At 44.2% G+C, this 23807-nt stretch overlaps 1 protein-coding gene across 3 annotated transcripts in view; it reads left to right on the forward strand.

Moving 5' to 3' along the window:
• SLC9A3 (solute carrier family 9 member A3) overlaps positions 1-23807 on the forward strand; it is a 631205-nt gene that overhangs the window by 359006 nt on the left and 248392 nt on the right. For all 3 annotated transcript variants that reach the window (XM_077491947.1, XM_077491948.1, XM_077491949.1), the window contains exon 4: positions 19026-19104. In XM_077491947.1, the coding sequence (XP_077348073.1) occupies positions 19026-19104 (79 nt within the window). The remainder of the gene's footprint in view (positions 1-19025; positions 19105-23807) is intronic.

The following is a 23807-nucleotide window of genomic DNA, read 5'->3' on the forward strand; positions in this document are numbered from 1 at the left end:
AGGCGGTGCTTGGTTTTCGGGGCCCCGTACGCGGCTAGGCTCCCAAAAAGTCCCACATATGTGGTATCCCCATACTCAGGAGAAGCAGCAGAATTTATTTTGGGGTGTCATTTCACATATGCCCATAGCATGTGTGAGCAATATATCATTTAGTGACAACTTTGTGAAAAAAAAAAAAAAGTTTGTAATTTTCCCGCAACTTGTGGCAAAATATAAAATATTCCATGGACTCAACATGCCTCTCAGCAAATAGCTTGGGGTGTCTACTTTCTAAAATGGGGTCATTTGTGGGGGTTTTGTGCCATCTTGGCATTTTATGGCCTTCAAAACTGTAATAGGTAGTGAGGAGTGAAGTCAAATATTTACGCCCTTAGAAAACCTGAAGGCGGTTCTTGGCTTTCGGGGCCCCGTACGCGGCTAGGCTCCCAAAAAGTCCCACATATGTGGTATCCCCGTACTCAGGAGAAGCAGCAGAATTTATTTTGGGGTGTCATTTCACATATGCCCATAGCATGTGTGAGCAATATATCATTTAGTGACAACTTTGTGAAAAAAAAATAAAAAAAAATTAAAGTTTGTAATTTTCCCGCAACTTGTGGCAAAATATAAAATATTCCATGGACTCAAAATGCCTCTCAGCAAATAGCTTGGGGTGTCTACTTTCTAAAATGGGGTCATTTGTGGGGGTTTGTGCCATCTTGGCATTTTATGGCCTTCAAAACTGTAATAGGTAGTGAGGCGTGAAATCAAAAATTTACGCCCTTAGAAAGCCTGAAGGCGGTGCTTGGTTTTCGGGGCCCCGTACGCGGCTAGGCTCCCAAAAAGTCCCACATATGTGGTATCCCCATACTCAGGAGAAGCAGCAGAATTTATTTTGGGGTGTCATTTCACATATGCCCATAGCATGTGTGAGCAATATATCATTTAGTGACAACTTTGTGTAAAAAAAAAAAAAATAATTTTTTTTTGTCATTATTCAATCGCTTGAGGCAAAAAAATAAAATATTCAATGGGCTCAACATGCCACTTATCAATTTCCTCAGGGTGTCTACTTTCCAAAATGGGGTCATTTGGGGGGGTTTTGTACTGCCCTGCCATTTTAGCACCTCAAGAAATGAGATAGGCAGTCGTAAACTAAAAGCTGCGTAAATTCCAGAAAACGTACCTTAGTTTATAGATGTGACAACTTTTGCGCAAACCAATAAATATACAATTATTGACTTTTTTTTACCAAAGACATGTGGCTGAATACATTTTGGCCTAAATGTATGACTAAAATTGAGTTTATTGGATTTTTCTAATAACAAAAAGTAGAAAATATCATTTTTTTTCAAAATTTGCGGTCTTTTTACGTTTATATCGCAAAAAATAAAAATCGCAGAGGCAATCAAATACCATCAAAAGAAAGCTCTATTTGTGGGAAGAAAAGGACGCAAATTTTGTTTGGGTACAACATTGCATGACCGCGCAATTACCAGTTAAAGCAGCGCAGTGCCAAATTGTAAAAAGACCTCTGGTCATTTACCAGCAAAATGGTCCGGTTTGAAGGTGGTTAATTAGTATTATTCCAGTCTTTGTTTATGTTTTTTCAGCTCAAATCTGACAGTCATAACGAGGCTTGAAGTGGTGCACTTTATCTCGAGTCCATCTTTACTTCTGTCATCCATATTTTACCACAATACTCCATTTTCGCCTATTTGGGTTGCAAATTCTGCCCACACCTCAGCCACTCACAGCAAGGCTTGAAGCGCTGTAAGACCCTAAGTGGTGTGTTTCATTTCTTGTTTTCCAGGTTTTTCCTTATTACGTCACGTCCGGTTTTTCACTCATAAGGTCCGCTCAAATCCCGGCTATTCATAGCGAGATTTGAAATGACCTGCGGTGCGTTTCATTGCTTGTTTCCAGATTTTTCTTAATATGTCACTTCATGCTTTTTACTCGCTAGGTTTGCTCAAATCCCAGCTATACATAGCGGGGTTTGAAACGACCAACGTCACTTTCGGTTTTTGTTGTAATGCATCTGGAGGGTGCCAAAGCGAGGCTTGTAGTGCAAGAGATGCCGCCATCTTTGTTAATATATATCTATAGATATATACACAGTAGGATGACACCCCAGACAATATATTTGTGGAATAAAAGTGTAGGGTCGAGCCTACTGTTCCCATTGCATCACCCTATTGGATAGACAAGTGCTTGTCTTACTTCTAATTGTGAGTGTAACTATTGAATTTTGCTAATAATTTTTTGTTATGTGGATTTACACTATGTGTGCTTTTTATACCTTTTTGGCCATCTATGCATGAGTCCATACCACAATATATACCCTTGGAGCCTCCTTTTCTCTTTTTGACTGTGGCCATTGTGAGGAGAGTGGGATTGCTCATCGTCCATATCCGCTGAGGTGCTTCGATCACTGACAAGCCTGAATGATTCATCAGAGTCACCTGATCTAGATAAAACTGCTAGTTTCAGAAGGGATAGTGAAATATTTTATGGGTGTCAATAAAAGCTGCTTTATTGGAGTTATGATTGTTCTCTAAAAAACCTTCTTTAAAATCCTATGGCCTTGTCAGTAAAGTTAACATGTAATTATTTTTAAAGAAGATAATTTTGTTCAAGTTACAGTTTTACAAAAAAACATAAAGTTTAATGATTACCTTGTTAGTACCTAAATATAACATTTACAAGAAAACATATTCTTTATATGCCTTTATATACATGTATACAGTACTGTACAAAAGTTTTAGGCAGGTGTGAAAAATTGCTGCAAATTAAGAATGCTTTCAGAAATAGAAGTGTTAATAATTTTTTTTTTTTAAACATTTTTAAACAAGTTTTTTATTTAAACAAGTTTTTTCTACACTTTAACAGATACAAAAGTGAAAATATATCAAGAGAACATATACATTGAACTGACATAATAAACATATGTACCATCCAGTATACTGTATATACTCAGACCATCTTAAAGTAGTTGTAAACCCGGGTAACAAAAAATACCCCTGCATAGTATGCTTAACATACTAGCTCATTATGAATTACTTACCCGAGAACGAAGCCCCCGCAGCCATCCTCATCTCCCCCTCCGGCCAGCGACATCTCTCCCAGAGGTTACTTCGGGGTATTGTGGCTCCAGTGCTGTAATTGGCTGGTTGAAATTTTTTTTTAAAGTCAGCAGCTACAAACACTGTAACTGCTGACTTTTAATAAGCACACTTACCTGTCCAGGGTGCCCGTAATATCGGCCGGCCGAGGCCATCAGATCAGGTCCCGGCACCGCCATTTGAACTAAGGGAAACAGGCAGTGGAGCCTTGTGGCTTCACTGCCCGTTTCCTACTGCACATGCGGGAGCCCCATGGTGCTTTGTGAATGGCTGGCTGTGTTCTGGGACACACACAGTTCCCAGAGCACAGCGCGCCCCATTCACCAGAAGACAAGACCCTTAGATCCCCTAGATTGACCCTGTTCCCTTAAAGCATGTTATACAGCACAGTGCTTGTGTGGTGTAATTTGGCCCCTTCTATCACCTAAAAAACCTGGCTGATCCTGCCTGGCTATGTCCTGTCCCCTGTAAACTCATTATGGCTGCTGAGCCCTGACAATGTGGTCAGTTTACGTGCCTCCATCATCCCAAACTCTCCTGTCCTCCTCTGTCCTTTCTCCCTCCTCCCTCCCTGCCTGCCAGCTTCTGTGTCAGTGCCCGCCCCCCTCCCCTATTGCTGCTGAAGTTTCTATTAAAGTTTCATTGGTTATGTGAATACAAATCAGGTGCGCTCTGAAAAAAGAGCTATGATATAAAAGTGGGGGAGAGGAAGAAAAGGGAGAAGAGAAGAAATAGAGAGACAAAGAGAAAGTTCACAAGGTCGGTCCAAGCCCCAGTTTAACATACTATTTACTTTCCACGAAATGAATAACTGGATGATTTTATGAGTCAGTTAATCTGTTACCATGGCAATAGGACCGGGTCACTGAAATTAGATGAAAAATTATACTTTATCCATGGGTGCCATAACTTTTCAAATTTTGGTATTTGATTACAATCAATAGCTGCCATTTTAGCATGTGACATTGGGGCTGATTTACGAACGGTTTCCGCCATGAGTTGAGGTGCATGCCAATGCACAACAGCCGTTTTCGTATTTACAAAACATTTGCACCTGTAACACAGCGCAATTCCCCATTTACTATTATATTCTCAGCGTACGGGAGGTAGCGATTGGTGCGCCCCTATAGACATGGCGCACGCATTCTTCAACTCAGAATTTAAAGAAGGTGGAAGTGCCAATATTATGGGGCTGATGTGGGTGATGTGAGGAAGTATAGTTATAACTGTCCAAGTAACAAATATGCCCAAAATAGAATGAGAGAGTAACTTTCTCTGAACAAGCCTGCTGCGCCTGCAAATACACTTAGAACTGCGCAAGGTCAATGTATGCACTGCGCATGCGGCATTTGCACAAGTTCAAAGGCTTTGGTTCACTGCATCTGCAAAATCTTAGTAAATGTCAAGCAACGTAAATGCATTTACATATGTTGAACAGGTGCACCTTTCAACTTGACTTTTTTTTTTTTACGCTGGTTCATGGTTTTATGTTTTTTTTTAAGGATATTTGCACACAGGTCATGTTAGCATTAAGAATAAAAACAAAATGAAGAAAAAAATGCGTGGGGGTCCCCCAAAATGCCATACCAGACCTGAAGGGCCTGGTATGGAATTTCGAGGGACCCCCATGCATTTTTACAGGGAACCTTGCGCCAAAAAAATATAAATAATATGGCGGTGGGGTCCCCCTCAAAATCCATACCAGACCCTTATCCGAGCATGCAACCTGGCAGGCCACAGGAAAAGAGGGGGGCGAGAGAGCGCCCCCAAACCGTACTAGGCCACATGCCCTCAACATTGGGAGGGTGCTTTGGGGTAGCCCCCCAAAGCACCTTGTACCCATGTTGATGAGGACAAGGGACTCATTCCCACAACCCTGGCCATTGGTTGTGGGGTTCTGCGGGTGGGGGGCTTATCGGAATCTGGAAGCCCCCTTTAACAAAGGGACCCCCAGATCCTGGCCCCCCTCTGTGTGAAATGGTAACGGGGTACAAAAGTACCCCTATCGTTTCACAAAAAAGTGACAAAAATGTTAAAAATGACAAGAGACAGTTTTTGACAACTCCTTTATTAAAGTCTTCTTCTTTCCATCTTCTCTGGGTCTTCTTCCTTCTTCCTTCCTTCTTCCTTTGGTTTCTTCCTCCATCTTCTTCATTCTCTGCTTATTGCTCCAGTGTTCTCGTCCGGCATCTTCCTCCACAGCATCATTTCTTCCTCGCTTCATTCTCGGCCCACTCCACTCATTTAGAGGTGTGGCGCTTCTCTTCTTCTGACACTTATATATGAAGTGTCAGAAGAAGAGAAGCGTCATGTGGTTAATGTAGTTGATGTGTGATTTTTGTTTTATCCCAGAGTGATAAAAAGTGCTTAGTTATGGGATTTTGGAGTTTGGCTCTGTCTTTAAGTTCCAAACATCATAAATATGAAATTGATAATGGGTCACATTCTGAAGCTTCTATTAGTACCCAATAACGGGATTTCCTGTTTTGAGTGGTACTTGGTAAGACTGGTTACAAGGGTAAAGTTGCAGGTCTCATCCTGCCTTCGCAGTGGGAGCAGAAAATGAAACATCTTCAGGAGGCCATGCCTGAAGCACCACATTGTCCAGCAATATTTCCTGGTGCTGGACAACGTGTTTCTGAGGCTCTGTTCGTTTGGTCAGAGTAAGAGCGGTGGAGAAGGTGGCCTGGCTGACCAATGCCATTAAACTATTTTTCAGTCCTCAGTGCTAAGGCCTTATGGGTTCAAGCAATCGTAGCCAGCATCTGCATTATATGGTACAGGAATATCTAGGGGGAAGAGCAGACTTGGAGACCTTTCCAATGGAGTATCCACTGGGTTACTGGGTCTTAAGGATGGACCACTGGCCAGAACTTGCTAAATATGCAATCAAGCTACTGGCCTGTCCTGCATCCAGCGTGCTTTCTGAATGCGCATTCAGTGCTGCTGGAGGGTTTGTAACAAATCAAAGAGTGTGCCTGTTCACAGACTCCAATGATAGGCTCACATTTATAAAACTGAATCAGTCCTGGATCAGTAGCTATCAAGCCCCTGATGCTGATGTAACTGATTGAATTTGCTATGGATCTGGGACCTCTTGAAGACTACCTATGCTGCCTATCCTATTGCTCCTGAATCTTGATGATGCAAGCTTCCAACAATATTTTTGGTTTAGGGCACCACCACCACTCAAGGCCCAATTTTTCTGCCCCTGTTTAGCAGGGGCATGTAATTACAATTTTTTAATAAATATTTAACTTAATATATACTGCAGTCCAGAGTATAGAGTGCAGTCAGTGTAGTATATATATTACAGTGCAGAGTACAGTATATAATATATTGTATTGAAGTGGTTAAGGGGTCCCCCACAAAGTACCTTGTCCCCATGTTGATGGGGACAAGGGCCTCATCCCCACAACCCTGGGCATTGGTTGGAAGGGTCTGTGGGCTGGGGCCATATCGGAATCTGGAAGCCCCCTTTAACAAGGGGGCCCCCATATCCCAGTCCCCCCTATGTGAATGGGTATGGGGTACATTGTACCCCTACTCATTCAACAAAAAAAGTGTAAAAAAAGTAAAAACCACAATACAGTTTTTGACAAGTCCTTCATTGATTTTTATATATATATTGCCAGGATCCGGCAATACAGCCGCAAGCAATTTTATATTACATTTTCCTGTAGAAATGTAATTTTTCTGCAGCACGGTAAAACACATCAGAAAGAGGCTCCATTTTTCAGGCAGACTAAGGGGACCCACAGGCACGATATTTAAAGGAATATTTTATTTTTATTGTTTCACTTTAAGCATTATTAAAATCACTGCTCCTGAAAAAACAGCTGTTTTTAAAAACTTTTTTTTGCATTCATCCCCAAACACTATTTAACGCAATAACTTGCATATAAGCTTTTAAAATTAACACTTTAGATTTTTCATGTTCTTGTCCCATAGACTTTAACGGTGTTCGCATGTTCGCACAAATTTTAATATCAATTATAAAAAAAACGTTTCTACACACTTTTGTTTGTTTACAACTTTCTCCCTGCAAGGAGGAAAAAAAATACAATGTATCTTTCTCTCCATTCAGAGAGAGAGAAAAAGCAGAGGCGGGCCAATCAGAGGCTATCACAACGATCAGGCGACCAGAAACCGATCGTTAGTATGTGACTCAGGGTTCCCGGTGAGAGCAGGGTCTCTGTGCTGGGAGCACGCTGCATGCACAGATATGCATATATACAGCCCCATGGAGAAAGGGCCGCTTCTGTGAGGCTACATATATGAATACTGTTGGCAAGAAGGGGTTAATATGGATGGTTGTGCCTTTTGGTTCAGTTAAATGTGAATAGAAGGTAAAATAATGTGTTTACTGTCTGACCACAGATGTATATTGTAGACAGTGAGAATGCTTGGGGTACTCAGGAATACTACATTGAGCCACATCAGAAAGGCAGAGGGAGATTAGGGAAGTAAATGGCTGAAGAGCTGGTGCAGTAAAGAGGAGTTTGGAGGACTGGGCCGACTTCTCAGTCAATAACCAGTACTATAGAAGGGACAGACAGCACCTAAATGAGGAGGGTGCAGATTAGCTGGTAATGAAGGTGGCCAAAAAGTTAGAGGGGTTTTTAAACTAGGTGATGGGGGAGGATCCAGCGGTAGAGATAGTCAGTGTGGAACATAGTTGGCAAGGTTGAATAAAGACACCAGTCCATCCTGAGTGAGTGTCTACAATTGTCCCTGTACATTGCACACTCACATCAGTCCCTACCCTCAAGGAGAACACAATACAAGGTCCCCATTCATATACTAGGGCCAATTTTGGACAGAAGCCAATTAACCTACCTGCATGTCTTTGGATTGTGGGAGGAAACCAGAGTACCTGGAGGAAACCCACACAGGCAGAACATGCAAACTCCAGGCAGGTAGTGTCATGGTTGGGATTTGAACCAGCAACCCTTCTTACTGCTAGGTGAGAGTGCTAACCACTACACCACTGTGCCACCCAAACATATTCCAGATGGTAGTATTGGGGGCATTAGTGGTAGGTTGTCCAAAGCACATAAGCCCAAGGTAAGTATAGTAGCAAGTCCTAGTTACAGTCTTGGAACACCCAATAAGAGGATAATATGGGATCAGTCTAAACTACGTGGCATGTTCACAAGTGCCAGGAGCCTGGCGGACAAGATGGGTGAACTAGAGATACTGTTGTACCAGGAGGATTTGGATTTTGTGGGAATTTCAGAGACCTGGTTCAACAGCTCTCATGATTGGCTGGCAAACATTCAAGGGTATACTCTTTATCGCAAGGATAGAGAGGGTAAAAAAGGGGGAGGGGTATGCCTATATATCACGAATAATGTACAAGTGAATGTGAGAGATGATATCACTAAGGGAGCTAGGGAAGAGGTGGAATCCAAAGGGATGAAGTTAAGGGCATTAGCCAATGCATCCAATTGGGTAATAAATTTAAAAGAGTGAGCAAAAGTACTGGATAGCTTAAAGTCAATGTAAAAATGCATATAAAAGCAAGAAGAAGAAGGCCTTCAAAAAATAATAAAAATAAAAGATAATACAGCGCACTCTGAATATTACTAGTAAACAAACACGTAATGTCAGTAATGTCCATGAAGTATAAGGTAAAATAATTAAAATAGTTAAAATAATTAAAGAAACTGTCCATAGGGGGCTGCCAGTTCCGAGCAGAAATGTAAAAAGTGCTCTGAAAAAGACAAATGGAAGAGAAATGGCGCCTTCTAAGTGCAGTAAAGCTGTCATTTTTTATAAAATTTAAAAAATCAGTACACTCACAAAAGTGGTTCATAGATGGCCATTGTAATAATTTCAGCATCAGCTAGTCGCCGTCAGAGATGAGAAGCCATCAGCTGTAAATCCAGCAAACACCAAAACTTCGACATTTCCTCGAAGTTCATGAAAAATCCACTACAGGTCTACGAGTATGGGTGCTGGAATCCATACCCAAAACCCTCCCTCCAGCTGAACGCTACAAAAAACTCTGGGAGAGGGAGAATTATTGGATTTATTTTTTGGACACTTTATCCCCTGGAGGGTTGAATGAAACAATTGAAATAAATACTCTGTTATAAATTATAAATTATACACATTCAGAATACTAATATAATTCATATCCCATGCGCTTATTTACAGTTTATCCTTTATTCTCCTTTTTTTTACCACCCCCTATTTTTTACCACCCCTTTCATTTTTTTACCACCCTTTTTTACCACCCTATTTTTCACCACCCCTTTAAAAAAAATTACCACCCCTTTTTTACCACTTTTTTTTTATAATTCAACTGTTTTGAAATACTACCATTTATTATTTATATAATTTATCCCTCATAATTATATTAATATTCTAAAACATCTAAAATGTCCCCATAATCAATGTATAATTTCCTCACAATCACATTAAAATTAAACTAGACATATCCTAGTCATCATTTGCATTAAACATAAGTAATATCTATAGTCCATCACATCTGTATTTCTCTTATGGTTTTCTCATTTATTCTCATTTATTCTCATTTTTAAATTTATTTTTATTTATTATTATTATTATTATTATTATTATGTCACTTGCTATTCCCCTCTGTTTTACAATTCTAACAATCCATATCTTAGTTATGTTTATTCTCATGTATGTATACTTTTTTCCCCCATCACTCTATGCTCATGATTACCATTAGCGTTGTAGTTTTTTATATAGAGCCCTTCTTGTTACTTCCTTCTTATGCTGCTATGGTAACAATCACGTGACGTGACGTGGGTATAAAAGGACCTTATCTAAAATGGCCACCATAAAGCCTGAAGAAGGGACACACATGTTTTGAACACTAGCTCCTCCCCGCTAACCCAGAAGTGATGCCCAGAATGCCGATCCCCGCCAGCACTGGTTTCTAGTGTTTGCGTTCCACAACCACCGGAAACATCGTATCCAGTGGTGTTTCCGGGCCTGGGACAATCCACATCATCTATCCCTCTGACGGATTTACAGCTGATGGCCTCTCATCTCTGATGGCAACTAGCGGATGCTGAAATTATTACAATGCCCATCTATGAACCACTTTTGTGAGTCTATTGATTTTTAAAATTTTATTAAAATTTACCGTTTTACTGCACTTAAAAGGCGCGGTTCCTCTTCCATTTGTCTGGATCATTATCAGCATTTAGACTTTATAAAGAATACAACAAGAAAAGTAAAGGTGCAATAAGGATGGCTAAGACAGAACATGAAAAACACATAGAGAGTAAAAAAGATCCTAAGAAACAGTAAAAAAGGGAGGACAGGCCATATTGGCCCCATAAAGAATGAGGAAGGACATCTGGTTACAAAGGATCGGGAGATTGCGAAGGTATTGAATTTATTCTTCTCCTCAGTCTTCACGAGGGAATTGGGGGGGGCATCAGTAACCAAAACTGCTGTCTTTATCCTCATGACACATCACAGGAAGCACCTCCATGGCTAACCAAGGACAGAATTAAAATTAGACTTGAGAAACTTAACATTAATAAATCACCGGGACCAGATGGCTTTTACCTGAGGGTAGTTAGGGAACTCAGTCAAATAATTGTCAGAGCATTGTTCCTAATTTTTACTGACAGTCTACTGACTGGAATGGAACCAGCTGATTGGAGAAAAGCCAATGTAGCACCAATATTTAAAAAGGGCCCAAAATACATCCCTGGGAATTACAGACCAGTTAGACTAACATTAATAGTATGTAAACTCTTGGAGGGGACGATAAGGCACTATATACAAGATTTTAGTAATGAGAACGGTATCAGCAGTAATCAGCATGGATTCATGAAGAGTCGTTCCTGCCAAACCAATCTACTAACCTTCTATGAGGAGGTAAGTTGCCAGTTAGATAAAGGAAGGCCTGTAGATGTGGTGTATCTGGATTTTGGGCTTACCTGTACTGACTGGGTTGTCCAGTGCCATTGTGACAGATGTTGGAGGTTGAAGAGAGATGGTAGATTGGTGTACATCCATTTGCTGATTTCCCCTGTAAAAAAATGAACCCATAAGTATTCAGCTCTGAGCACTTACAGGTTAAAACCCCATGCTCTGTTTCTTTTTTACTACAGGATTCCTTTTTCATAAAATATACACTACCGTTCAAAAGTTTGGGGTCACATTGAAATGTCCTTATTTTTGAAGGAAAAGCACTGTACTTTTCAATGAAGCTAACTTTAAACTAGTCCTAACTTTAAGCAAATATACTCTATACATTGCTAATGTGGTAAATGACTATTCTAACTGCAAATGTCTAGTTTTTGGTGCAATATCTACATAGGTGTATAGAGGCCCATTTCCAGCAACTATCACTCCAGTGTTCTAATGGTACAATGTGTTTGCTCATTGGCTCAGAAGGCTAATTGATGATTAGCAAACCCTTGTGCAATCATGTTCACACATCTAAAAACAGTCTAGCTCCTTCCAGAAGCTACAAAACTGACCTTCCTGTGAGCAGATTGAGTTTCTGGAGCATCACATTTGTGGGGTCAATTAAACGCTCAAAATGGCCAGAAAAAGAGAACTTTCATCTGAAACTCGACAGTCTATTCTTGTTCTTAGAAATGAAGGCTATTCCATGCGAGAAATTGCAAAGAAATTGAAGATTTCCTACAACGGTGTGTACTACTCCCTTCAGAGGACAGCACAAACAGGCTCTAACCAGAGTAGAAAAAGAAGTGGGAGGCCGCGTTGCACAACTAAGCAAGAAGATAAGCACATTAGAGTCTCTAGTTTGAGAAACAGACGCCTCACAGGTCCCCAACTGGCATCTTCATTAAATAAATGAATAAGGAAGGCTATCACTCCATTTTGCAACGCCATGCCATACCCAGTGGACAACGCTTGATTGGAGCCAATTTCATCCTACAACAGGACAATGACCCTAAACACACCTCCAAATTGTGCAAGAACTATTTACAGCAGAAGCAGGCAGCTGGTATTCTATCGGTAATGGAGTGGCCAGCACAGTCACCAGATCTGAACCCCATTGAGCTGTTGTGGGAGCAGCTTGACCGTATGGTACGCCAGAAGTGCCCATCCAACCAATCCAACTTGTGGGAGCTGCTTCTAGAAGCGTGGGGTGCAATTTCTCCAGCTTACCTCAATAAATTAACAGCTAGAATGCCAAAGGTGTGCAATGCTGTAATTGCTGCAAAAGGAGGATTCTTTGACGAAAGCAAAGTTTGATGGAAAAACAATGTTATTTCAAATACAAATCATTATTTCTAACCTTGTCAATGTCTTGACTCTATTTTCTATTCATTTCACAACGTATGGTGGTGAATAAGTGTGACTTTTCATGGAAAACACAAAATTGTTTGGGTGACCCCAAACTTTTGAACGGTAGTGTATGTTTTGGGTGTTTAAGTGTTAAAAAATTAGCATTTTAGTATGAGTGCTCAAAGTGAGAAAAATGGCTTCAGCAGTAAAAGGGTTAAAGCCCGTTGCACCTTTCCCATTTACAGCAATGGTTTGCAGTGTACCACCCTTCTAGATAGGCTGCCAGTTAAGGCAAATTTACTTCTTGTGGCTCACCTATAATCCGTTGAGCAGCGTGTGATTTCTATGGGCTGTTCTGGATTTTACTGTCTACAGGTTTGATTGCTTTACCCTGTCTTCTGGAGGATTCTAGGATGTAGTGGGCTACAGCAGGGCAGCGTATAGGGAGTCAGCAGGGCAGAGGATAGGGTCAGTAGTTTGCAGGGCAGTGTGCAGTGGTCAGCAAGGTGGAGGACACTACTCAGCAGGGCAATGTATGGGGTCAACAGGGCGGAAGACAGGGGTCAGTAGGAAGTCAGGCAGAGGACAGATTTTGCCTAACAGAGGATGGAGCTTAAAGGGGGGTGATTAAACTGAATCTGTGCCTAGTCACTGTATATTTTACACACATATACCACAGTCTTTGTACCCACAAAATAGTACTATGTTCTCACAGATACAGTACACATCTCACATAACCTCAGAATGAAGCATCCCTTTTTTTTCTTTTTTTAAACCTTTCCATCACATATGCTTTTCTGCACACTAAATGTGACCACTTGTCTGTCTGAAGCCGCGTACACACGTGGCGGACTGTCTGGCCAACTTAGTCCATCAGACAATCCGACGGACAGTCCGTCATACTTTCGAATGAACGGACTTGCCCACACACGGCACTTTTTGAGCGGACTAATACGGCGGACTAAGTCCGCCATACTATCCGCCCTACTTTTGAAATGAACGGACTTGCCCACACACGCGGAGGAAAGTCCGCTCATTTCGAGCACGTCTCCAGGTAGGCGGGGCCGGCGAAGGAGACGTCGCTGACCCCGCCGCCTGGTATGGACTTAAAGGGGAACCCCAACGCCGAAAAAAATCGGCGTGGGGGTCCCCCCCAAGTCCACAACAGACCCTTGTCCGAGCACGCCACCCGGTCGGCCAGGAAAGGGGGGCGAGCGAGCGCCCCCCCTCCTGAGCCGTACCAGGCCGCGTGCCCTTAACATGGGGGGGTGCCTTGGGGAAGGGGGGCCGCGCGCCCCCCCACCCCAAAGCACCTTGTTACCATGTTGATGAGGACAAGGGCCTCTTCCCGACAACCCTGGCCGTTGGTTGTCGGGGTCTGCGGGTGGGGGGCTTATCGGAATCTGGGAGCCCCCTTTAATAAGGGGGCCCCCGGATACCGGCCCCCCACCCTATGTGAATGAGTATGGGGTACAATGTACCCCTACCCATTCACCTGTGAAAAAAAGTACAAAAAAAAACACAACACAGGGTTAAAATATTTTATTGCACAGCTCCGGGGTCTTCCGTCTTCGGGGGTCTTCTCGCCGGACTCCTCCGCTATCTTCTTGTAGCTCTTTTGCTAGCGGAGGAGTCCGGCTTTCTTCCTCACCGCCGGCCTCTTCTCCCGACTTCGGGGGTCTTGTCCCCCCCTTCGGTTCTTCTGCCGGGCCACCGCGCCTTCTTATAGCTCTTTTACAGGCGGTGGCCCGGTCTTCTGTCGCCGCCGCCGCCTTCCGTTCTTCTTCTTCTTCTTCTTCTCCAGGAGATGTTGCCTCGACGCTCTCTCCGGCCGGAATGCCAGGGACGTGCTCCGCTGCCACTTATATAGGGACAATGGGGCGGTGTCACATGGCTTTATGTCACATGGGTTGGTCACATGGGTTGATGTCACATGGGGAATATGACATCGTAAGGGGGCGGGGTCACCATGTGACCAACCCATGTGACATAAAGCCATGTGACACCGCCCCATTGTCCCTATATAAGTGGCAGCGGAGCGCGTCCCTGGCATTCCGGCCGGAGAGATCGTCGAGGCAACATCTCCTGGAGAAGAAGAAGAAGAAGAAGAAGAAGAACGGAAGGCGGCGGCGACGGTGGCGACAGAAGACTGGGCCACCGCCTGTAAAAGAGCTATAAGAAGGCGCGGTGGCCCGGCAGAAGAACCGAAGAGGGGGACAAGACCCCCGAAGTCGGGAGAAGAGGCCGGCGGCGAGGAAGAAAGCCGGACTCCTCCGCTAGCAAAAGAGCTACAAGATGATAGCAGAGGAGTCCGGCGAGAAGACCCCCGAAGACAGAAGACCCCCGGAGCTGTGCAATAAAATATTTTAACCCTGTGTTGTGTTTTTTTTGTACTTTTTTTCACAGGTGAATGGGTAGGGGTACATTGTACCCCATACTCATTCACATAGGGTGGGGGGCCGGTATCCGGGGGCCCCCTTATTAAAGGGGGCTCCCGGATTCCGATAAGCCCCCCGCCCGCAGACCCCGACAACCAACGGCCAGGGTTGTCGGGAAGAGGCCCTTGTCCTCATCAACATGGTAACAAGGTGCTTTGGGGTGGGGGGGGGCGCGCGGCCCCCCCTTCCCCAAGGCACCCCCCCATGTTGAGGGCACGTGGCCTGGTATGGCTCAGGAGGGGGGGCGCTCGCTCGCCCCCCTTTCCTGGCCGGCCGGGTAGCGTGCTCGGACAAGGGTCTGTTGTGGACTTGGGGGGACCCCCACGCCGATTTTTTTCGGCGTTGGGGTTCCCCTTTAAGTCCATACCAGGCGGCGGGGCCAGCGACGTCTCCGTCGCGGGCCCCGCCTACCTGGATACCCGCTCGAAATGAGCGGACTTTTCTCCGGGCGGGAAAAGTCCGCTCATTTCAAAAGTACGGCGGACTGGCACACACACGGGCGGATTGTCCGCCGAAATGCGAGTCCAGCGGAAAGTATTTCCAACATTCCGAAATACTTAGTCCGCCAGACTGCGCGCTGAAAAAGTCCGCTGAAGCCCACACACGAGCGGACTGTCCGCTGAAATGTGTTTCGGCGGACTAAGTAGGCCAGACAGTCCGCCCGTGTGTACGTGGCTTGAGCCTTTCTTAAAGAAGAACCTCATTAAAACCAGCAACTGTTGGGACTATGTTATGTATCACATAATTTAGAGAGTTCAGGGATCAGGAGTAAGTGACATTGAAACAACACTTTTGGGTTGATTTAATAAAGGCAAATAAAGGCAAATAGAATGCATTCTGCAAGTGCAGTTGCTTCAGAGCTTAGTAAATAAGCAGAAGCTTTGATGACTTCCATCACCTAATCATGTGCAAGCATAAATGCTTTTTTTTTTCCTTGCACGTGTAGCACTTAACCCCGAAGGAGCGGCAGATTTTTTTCTGGGCTTACCGATTACCTCCTCCAGCTCATACACGTCGTCCTTGTCTAGGGGTTCCCAGGGTTAATAACCCAGTAATTGTAGAGACCGACACTTGAATTCCTTGTTAGAATTTATATTTTGCATAAAACGATTGAACAAACTCAGTCTCTAAGTTGGGAATAGAGGGTATCAGGGTAGAGTTTAGCTCAGGTGCTTGGAACTGCTGACTTCAATAGAAGTCTCTCTCTATGTACACAGTCCAGGGAACAGCCGCTCGCAACTGGACTCTTTAACTGTTGGATAAATCCTTAGGTTCTGGGTTTAGCAGCCAACAGGTAATTCTAGCTTTTCAAAGTCTCTCACACAGACTTGGTTGAAAACTTCGAAACTTAGGCCGCGTACACACGCGGGGACTGTTCGCCCAACTTTGTCCGTCAAACAGTTTCAGCAAACAGTCCGCTCAAAATTAGCATGGACGGACATGGCCACACACGACGAACGAACAGTTTGCTGAAACCGTGCGCGATGACGTGAACGGCACGTACGACGGGACGAAAAATACGACGTCCTATACACTGCATTATAACTTTCGGCGTGTAAATCCTTTCTGAGCATGCGCGGAACTTAGTTTGACGAACAAGCCTACACACGAGGGGACTGTTCGCTGAAACAAAGTTTTTTTTCGGAATTTCCGAAAAACCTTGTTCAGCGGACTGTTCGCTGAAACTGTCCGCTGAAAGCCCACACACGGGCGGACTGTCCGCCGAAACACTGTTCAGCGGACAAAGTTGGCCGAACAGTCCCCGCGTGTGTACGCGGCCTCAGTTACAACTGGAAGGGTAGAAGTAGGAACTTTTCTTACTGTTCCAGAATCTTTCAGACGGTCCGGCAATACCAAAAGAATTGTGGATTCAATCAACGTCCATGGCAGCTCAGCTTCCAGGCTCTTACTGAGCAGCCAGCCTTGTGCATGCCTCTCTCACCGAAGAGTCCTCCCCTGGTCGCATGTAGAGTTGCTGGGCCTCTCCAAAACCCGAGATGGCACCGGAACACCTTAGAATCCTCCTTCGAGTTACTGTGCCTCAAACTAGCCAGAAACGGATAGATCTGCAACCCAGGCCATGAGGGCCCCCGGGGGCTGGTCAGGAAGACCACGGAGTCAGCAAAAACTTCTGGACCGGAACCCCGAACCACTTGACTTTGGCACCTTTAGTACCCCTTCCCGGATTACTCAGTGAGACAAACTCCCACTAACTTGTTCTGAGACAAAGATTGGTACCCAATGTGTCCAACCAGACTGTGTTTTAAAGTCTCCCACAGTTGTAAAACCTCACCTATGACCAGGCAGAACTTCTTTACAGCCCAGTTTTGGGCAAAAACTAAATTTAACAAATAGCGTGTACTCGTTAGGAGTACTGGCGCTACACACTTGATTGGGTACTCTTTGCAAAGTGAAACCTTATCTCATTTACTAAGCTCTGGAGCAATTACACTTGCAAGTACAACCTTTACTAACCCCATAGAGTGCAGCAACAGGAAAAGCCCACCTTACATCAAGAATCCCATCAGAGTTCCCCCTCAAGCAGTTTCCGCAGAGCACCCCTCTACATTAGACTCCCTAGAGTCCCACCCTAATGTCAGGGTCCCCAGAGTCACCCCCTAAAATTACGGTCCATAGAGTCCCTCCACCCTCTTACATTGGGTCCCTGGGGTTCCTCAGCCTTTCCTCAGGGTCTCCAGAGCTCCCCTTATATCAAGGTCCCCACTCTAGGAACCCTGATGTGAGGATGGGGAGCCTAATGCAAGGGGGGTGACCCCTTGCATTAGGCTCCCCAAAACCACCCCCATCCTCACATCAGGGTTCCTGGAGTCACTCCCTTAAAAGAGAGTTCCCAGACTTTCCCAAGTTACATAAGATCCTCAGATTACCCCCTTTACAAAAGTGTCCCCAGAGTCCCCCCCCCCCCCCAATATTAGAGTCCCAAGAGTCCCTCTTGAATTGTAGGCAACAAGAATGACAGATAAAAAGAAAAGGGGCACTTCTAAAGTTGGCCATAGATGGATTTCTCTAGGTGGCAGCAGCAGTAATCATTGTATTCTAATGGCAGGACAACCTCCCACTGTCAGGGTACAATAGCACACCAAGAGGGACTCCCCCATCAACACTGAATGTGTTGATGGGGGAATCAAGCAATTCTCTTTCCTTCAACTAGTGCAGGCATAGATTGGAGATCAAGATAAATACGACTGTTTGTAGTGAAAGTTCAGTTATCAAGTGAAAATATTTACTTTAATTCATTGCTATGCATTTGTTTGTCCTCTTTTAGAAGAAGAGGGAGCAGGGAACTGCTGGAGCTCCCAGTGCACCCCATGCCTCTATCCACTGCACCTTCGTTGTCCCAGCCCTGGGAGAAAGAGTTCAACGGCCAGCAACAGCATGAAAGCAGAAGGGGTGCAACTGAAATTTTAAGGAGAGCACAGCCCAACCCAGCACCCCCCTAGATCCTGCCATGAGCTGAATATTTATATTGTCTCAGCTAATTCCTGGGGGAAGGTGCCTAGATAGTGACTGGGAGTGAGCAAAATAGTCTGTAGCTGCCCTGTTCTTGAAACCCCCGGGCGGAAGGGCTCCTGTTCCCATTGAGGGCCCAGCTGTGGCAGAGTTGGGGGGCCTGTTCTGGTAAAATCCATGAAGCTAAGAGTGGGGTTACACTAGGGATCCGGTCTGAAAGTTTCCCTGACAAATTGTCTGCCTGAGACTGGAGGGACGCATCCAGATACCTAGGGACACTGTGAGTTTAGATCTGAGTAAAAAATCTAAGGCTTGCCTGGCCTGGAACATTGTTTATGGTGACCCAGTGTTATTGCTGAAAGGACTGTTCTAAGAAGTACTGTATCTGCAGAGAAAAGAGTGTCCTTTTGTTACTGTTGAGATTTCTATAATATCTAGAATATCCTACAGACAACCCCTAGACTGTTTATTGACCCAAAGGACTGGTTTTTGCTGTGTGCCTGGCTGCTATTGCAACTATTTGCAAAAAAGAACCTGGGACAAACTTAAAGGCCCTTGTGGGGGTGACCCCTACAAAAAAGTTTTATGTAAATCTCCCAATTTTCAACTCTAAATGTGCGTGAAATGAAAACTCTTATATTCAGACATCTGTCTTTTTGAGTGTTTCTACTTGTCAGTAAATTAAGCTTCTAAGAAAATAAAAGTACAATCTTTTTAAGCACACAAAAAATATAATCTGATATCTATCTTTCTTTAGGTATTGTACAACGTTTTTGATTCCTTCGTTGCTATTGGAGGTGAAAATGTGACAGGTGTGGATTGCGTCAAAGGTGTTGGTATGTATAGGTTTAAAAAATATTAAATCAATACTGTATTTTCTGCTGCTTTTATTGCATCTGCCTCAATACCACAAATACCTGTTTTGGAAACATTCACAATCAGAATAAATAATTGTTATTTATTAACAATCAGCTTTAAAATCAGTAATGAAGCTTTAAAAGAGAGAGGCTTTTTAAAAAAAAAAAAAAAAATTTGTTTAAAACTGCTGTTTGTATTTTAACTATGTTTTGGAAATGAATCTACAAAAGAATACTACAATCAAAAGATTAACTTTATCTGCTGTCTTCAAGAGGTTAAAAGATTTGCATTTTTTGTTGGCGTTATGTGCCATCTAAAATTCAGTACAGCCATTCACTTATATGGCATGCTGTACAAGGCGAGTGTGGTTTCCTGGGCACATGTTGGTCTGATGTATTTACAAAAAGGAAATACGTCAGGAGTGCAATTGATGGGGAAAATCCGATGTATGCATTTTTTAAGGGCATGTCCATATACAGCTATGCGCTTGCATGGCAGACTGTGTGCAGCACATGCGACCCTCCAGGCATGGGAAATTGCAAGGAAATTATGTTATGCTTAATTAATGTTGTTAATAACTCCACGTGCATTAATCCTTAAGCATTCTGCATAGTCATGAGCAGAGATCCAGCACCTCTTATTGGAATATTAACACCTCCAGTTAATCATATATTGAATCAACAATTTTTATCAACATACTTAGAACCCAACAGGGCATGTGCTGAAAAAGGACGAGAGTTAGCGGATTTAAGGAAAGATTTGTTGAAAATGTAGGAGATACCATTATTTTAAGTCTCCGGGATACTAAATTAAATATGTTATCAATGAACTCAAGACAAAGTTTGGCAGAGGCTGATGTACAGCTTGTATAATGGTGTAAATTTGCTGTCCCCTCAAAATAACTCAACACACAACCATTAATGTCCAAACTGCTGGCAACAAGAGTGAGTACACCCCTCACTCTTGTTGCCAGTAGGGGTGAGTACACCCCTCACTCTTGGGCCCAAAGTGTCAATTGTGTGATCATCATTATTTGCCAGCACTGCCTTAACCCCTTTTGAGCATGGAGTTCACCGGAGCTTCACAGGTTGCCACTGGAGTCCTCTTCCATGACGACATCACGGAGCTGGTGGATGTTAGAGGCCTTGCGCTCCTCCACCTTCCATTTGAGAATGCCACACAGATGCTCAATAAGGTGTAGGTCTGGAAACATGCTTGGTCAATCCATCACCTTTACCCTCAGTTTCTTTAGCAAGGCAGTGGTGATCTTGGAGGTGTGTTTGGGGTCGTTATCATGTGGGAATACTGCTCTGCAGCTCAGTCTCCAAAGGGAGGGGATCATGCTCTGCTTCAGTATGTCACAGTATATGTTGGCATTCATGGTTCCCTCAATGAACTGTAGCTCTCCAGTGCTGGCAGCACTCATGCAGCCCCAGATCATGACACTCCCACCACCATGCTCGACTGTAGGCAAGACACACTTGTCTTTGTACTTCCCACCTGGTTGCCGCCACACACGATTGACACGATCTGAACCAAATAAGTTATCTTGGGCTCATCAGACCACAGGACATGGTTCCAGTAATCCAAGTTCTTAGTCTGCTTGTCTTCAGCAAACTGTTTGCAGGCTTTCTTGTGCATCATCTTTAAAGAGGCTTTCTTTTGGGACGACAGCCATGCAGACAAATTTAATGCAGTCTGTGGCATATGGTCTGAGCACTGACAGGATGAAACCCCCACCCCCACCCCTTCAACCTCTGCAGCTATTCTGGCAGCACTCATACATCTATTTCTCTAAATATGATGCTGAGAATGTGCACTCAACTTCTTAGGTCGACCATGGCAAGGCCTGTTCTGAGTGGAACCTGTCCAGTTAAACCACTGTATGGTCTTGGCCATTGTACTGCAGCTCAGTTTCAGGATCTTGGTAATCTTCTTATTGCCTAAGCCATCTTTATGTAAAGCAAAAATCATTTTTTTTCGATCCTCAGAGTTCTTTGCCATGAGGTGCCATGTTTAACTTCCAGTGAGAGTGAGAGCAATAACACCAAATGTAATATACCTGCTTCACATCTGAGACCTTGTAACACTAACAAGTCAAATGACACCAGGGAGGGAAAATGGCTAATTGGGCACTAGGGGTGTACTCATTTTTGTTGCCAACATTTTTGTTGCCAACATTTTTGTTGCATATGTATACATACACACACACACCACTTTATTAGGCACACCTTGCGCTTAGTACCAGGTTGGACCCCCTTTTGCCTTCTGGACTAAATTCTGCATGGCATAGAATTACCACGGTGTTGGAAACATTCCTCAGATTTTGGTCCATACTGAGATGATGGCATCACGCAATTTGTTGGCTGCACATCCATGATGGGAATCTCCGTCTCCACCACATCTCAAACATGCTCTATTGGATTAAGATCTGGTGACCGTGGAGGCCATTGGAGTACAGTGAACTCATTGTAGTGTTCAAGTAACCAGTTTGAGATGATTTCAGCTTTGTGACATGGTGCATTGTTCTGCTGGAAGTAGCCATCAGAAGATGGGCAAACTGTAGCCATAAAGGGATGGACATGGTCAGCAACAATGCTCAGGTGGTCTGTGAAGTTTAAACAATGTCACGATGGTCAGACAAGCCAAAGCGTCAGGGAGCCAGAGATGAGCGTAGTAGAACAGCAAACAGGATCTGGAGCCAGAAATAAAGTCAGCCAAGCAAGTCTTTAACAGGAACACAGGAGAGCGTATCTAGAGATGAGACCAAGGCGAAGACATAGATCATCTGTGCTGGACGGCTTAAGTAGGCAGGACTGATGAGCAGAATATCATCAAGAGGTGAGTCACTGTGGAGGGTTAGGAGCTGGCAATTAGCCGACAGCTGAGCAGCCAGCTCAGAGAAGGAAGGGCTGAGCCCAGCCCTGATAGTACTCCCTCCTCAATGACCCCTCCCCTTTGGAGGGCCACCAGGCTTGAGGGGAAAATGTCTATCACTGAGAAAGACAGAGTCCTCCCCTTCCAATGAACCAGGTACTGTATGCACCCACGGAACCTACAGGAGTCAACAATGGAGTATACTTCATAGTCCCCATGGTTCTCAACCTGTACAGGGTGAGGACAATGCACCAAGGTGGTAAAGCAGTTGCAGTCCAAAGGTTTTAATAAGGAGACATGAAATACATTTTAGATTTGCATATTAGAACAAAGGTATAATGCGTAAGCCACAGGGTTACTCCTGCGCAGAATATGGAAAGGCCCAATAAACTGAGGTGCGAACTTCAGAGAGGGAACAGAACTTCAGAGAGGGAACACAAAGTCTGAAGTTGCGAGATGACAGCCAGACCCTGTCCTCAACCTGGTAGGAAGGCACAGGCAGGTGTCTGCGGTCAGCATAGAGTCTGTACCTATCATTAGCATGTTGCAAAGCCTCCTGGACTTGTGCCTAAGTGAAATGAAGACCACGGAGATGCTCCTCTAACGCAAGAATACTCTGCGGAACAAATGAGTCAGGCAACATGGAAGGTTGGAAACCATAGTTTGCCATAAACGGGGACAATCAGGAGGCAGAATTCAGGGCACTCTTGTGAGCAAATTCAGCCCATGGTAGTAGGTCTGACCAGTTGTTATGATAGTCAGAAATACAGCAACTTAGGAATTGCTCCAAGGACTGATTGGCTCATTCTGCCACCCCATTAGAGAAAGCAAGCTGAATTCCCAACTGTGCACAAAAGGCTCCACACAAACTGACTATCCCTGTCTGAGACAATTGCCTTGCTTAGCCCATGTAAGTGAAAGATCTCCTGAGCAAAAATGGAAACCAGCTCCTTAGAAGTGGGCAACTTCTTAAGTGGAATACAATGAGACATTTTCGAGAACCGGTCAACCACCATATGGATAACTGTGTAGCCCTGGGAGTTGGGTAACTCCACAATGAAATCCATAGACAGGTGGGTCCAGGGCCTCTCTCCATTGGGTATGGGTTGTAGGAGTCTTACTCTGAAAACACAGGCAGCTACAAAGGCAGTTACATCAGCACGTAGACTAGGTCACCAGAATTGTTGGGAATGGCCCAAAAGAGTTGATTCTTCCCAGGGTGGCCAGCAGCCTTGGGAGAGTGGTAAGTCTGGAGCATGGCAGTACGGAGACTCTCTGGGACACAAGATTTCTCAGGAGGAGCAGGAACCCGAACAGCAAGAATTTTGTCACCCAAAGGAGAAGTGAGACTCCATCTTGGAAGTAGAGGAAAATTGTTGTGACAAAGCACCAGCCCTTAACTTCTTAGTACTGAGTAAGAATGAGACAATGTAATTGAAACTAGACAAGAAAAGAGCCCATCTCGCCCTTCTGGGAGAGAGGTGTTTAGCCTCAGAACAGATTGTGAGATTCTTATGGTCAGTAAGAATGAGAATCGGCACAGTGGTACCTTTGAGGAGATATCTCCATTCTTTCAGGGCTAAAATAATTGCTAACAGCTCTCTGTCACCAATCTCATAATTGCACTTGGCAGGTGACAATTTCTTGGAAAAGGAGCCACAAGGATGCATAGCACTCTCAGAGGTAGGACGTTGAGACAGAAGGGCGTCAACTGCAGTTTCAGAAGCATCAACCTCGAGGATAAATGGTAACGTAGGATCAGGATGTGCCGACACAGGAGCAGGAACAAAGGCAGCCTTGAGAC

This window comes from Lithobates pipiens, unplaced genomic scaffold (genome assembly GCF_037356315.1).
Source record: "Lithobates pipiens isolate NorthernLeopardFrog02 unplaced genomic scaffold, aLitPip1_a1.2 Scaffold_19, whole genome shotgun sequence".
NCBI classification, from domain to species: domain Eukaryota; kingdom Metazoa; phylum Chordata; class Amphibia; order Anura; family Ranidae; genus Lithobates; species Lithobates pipiens.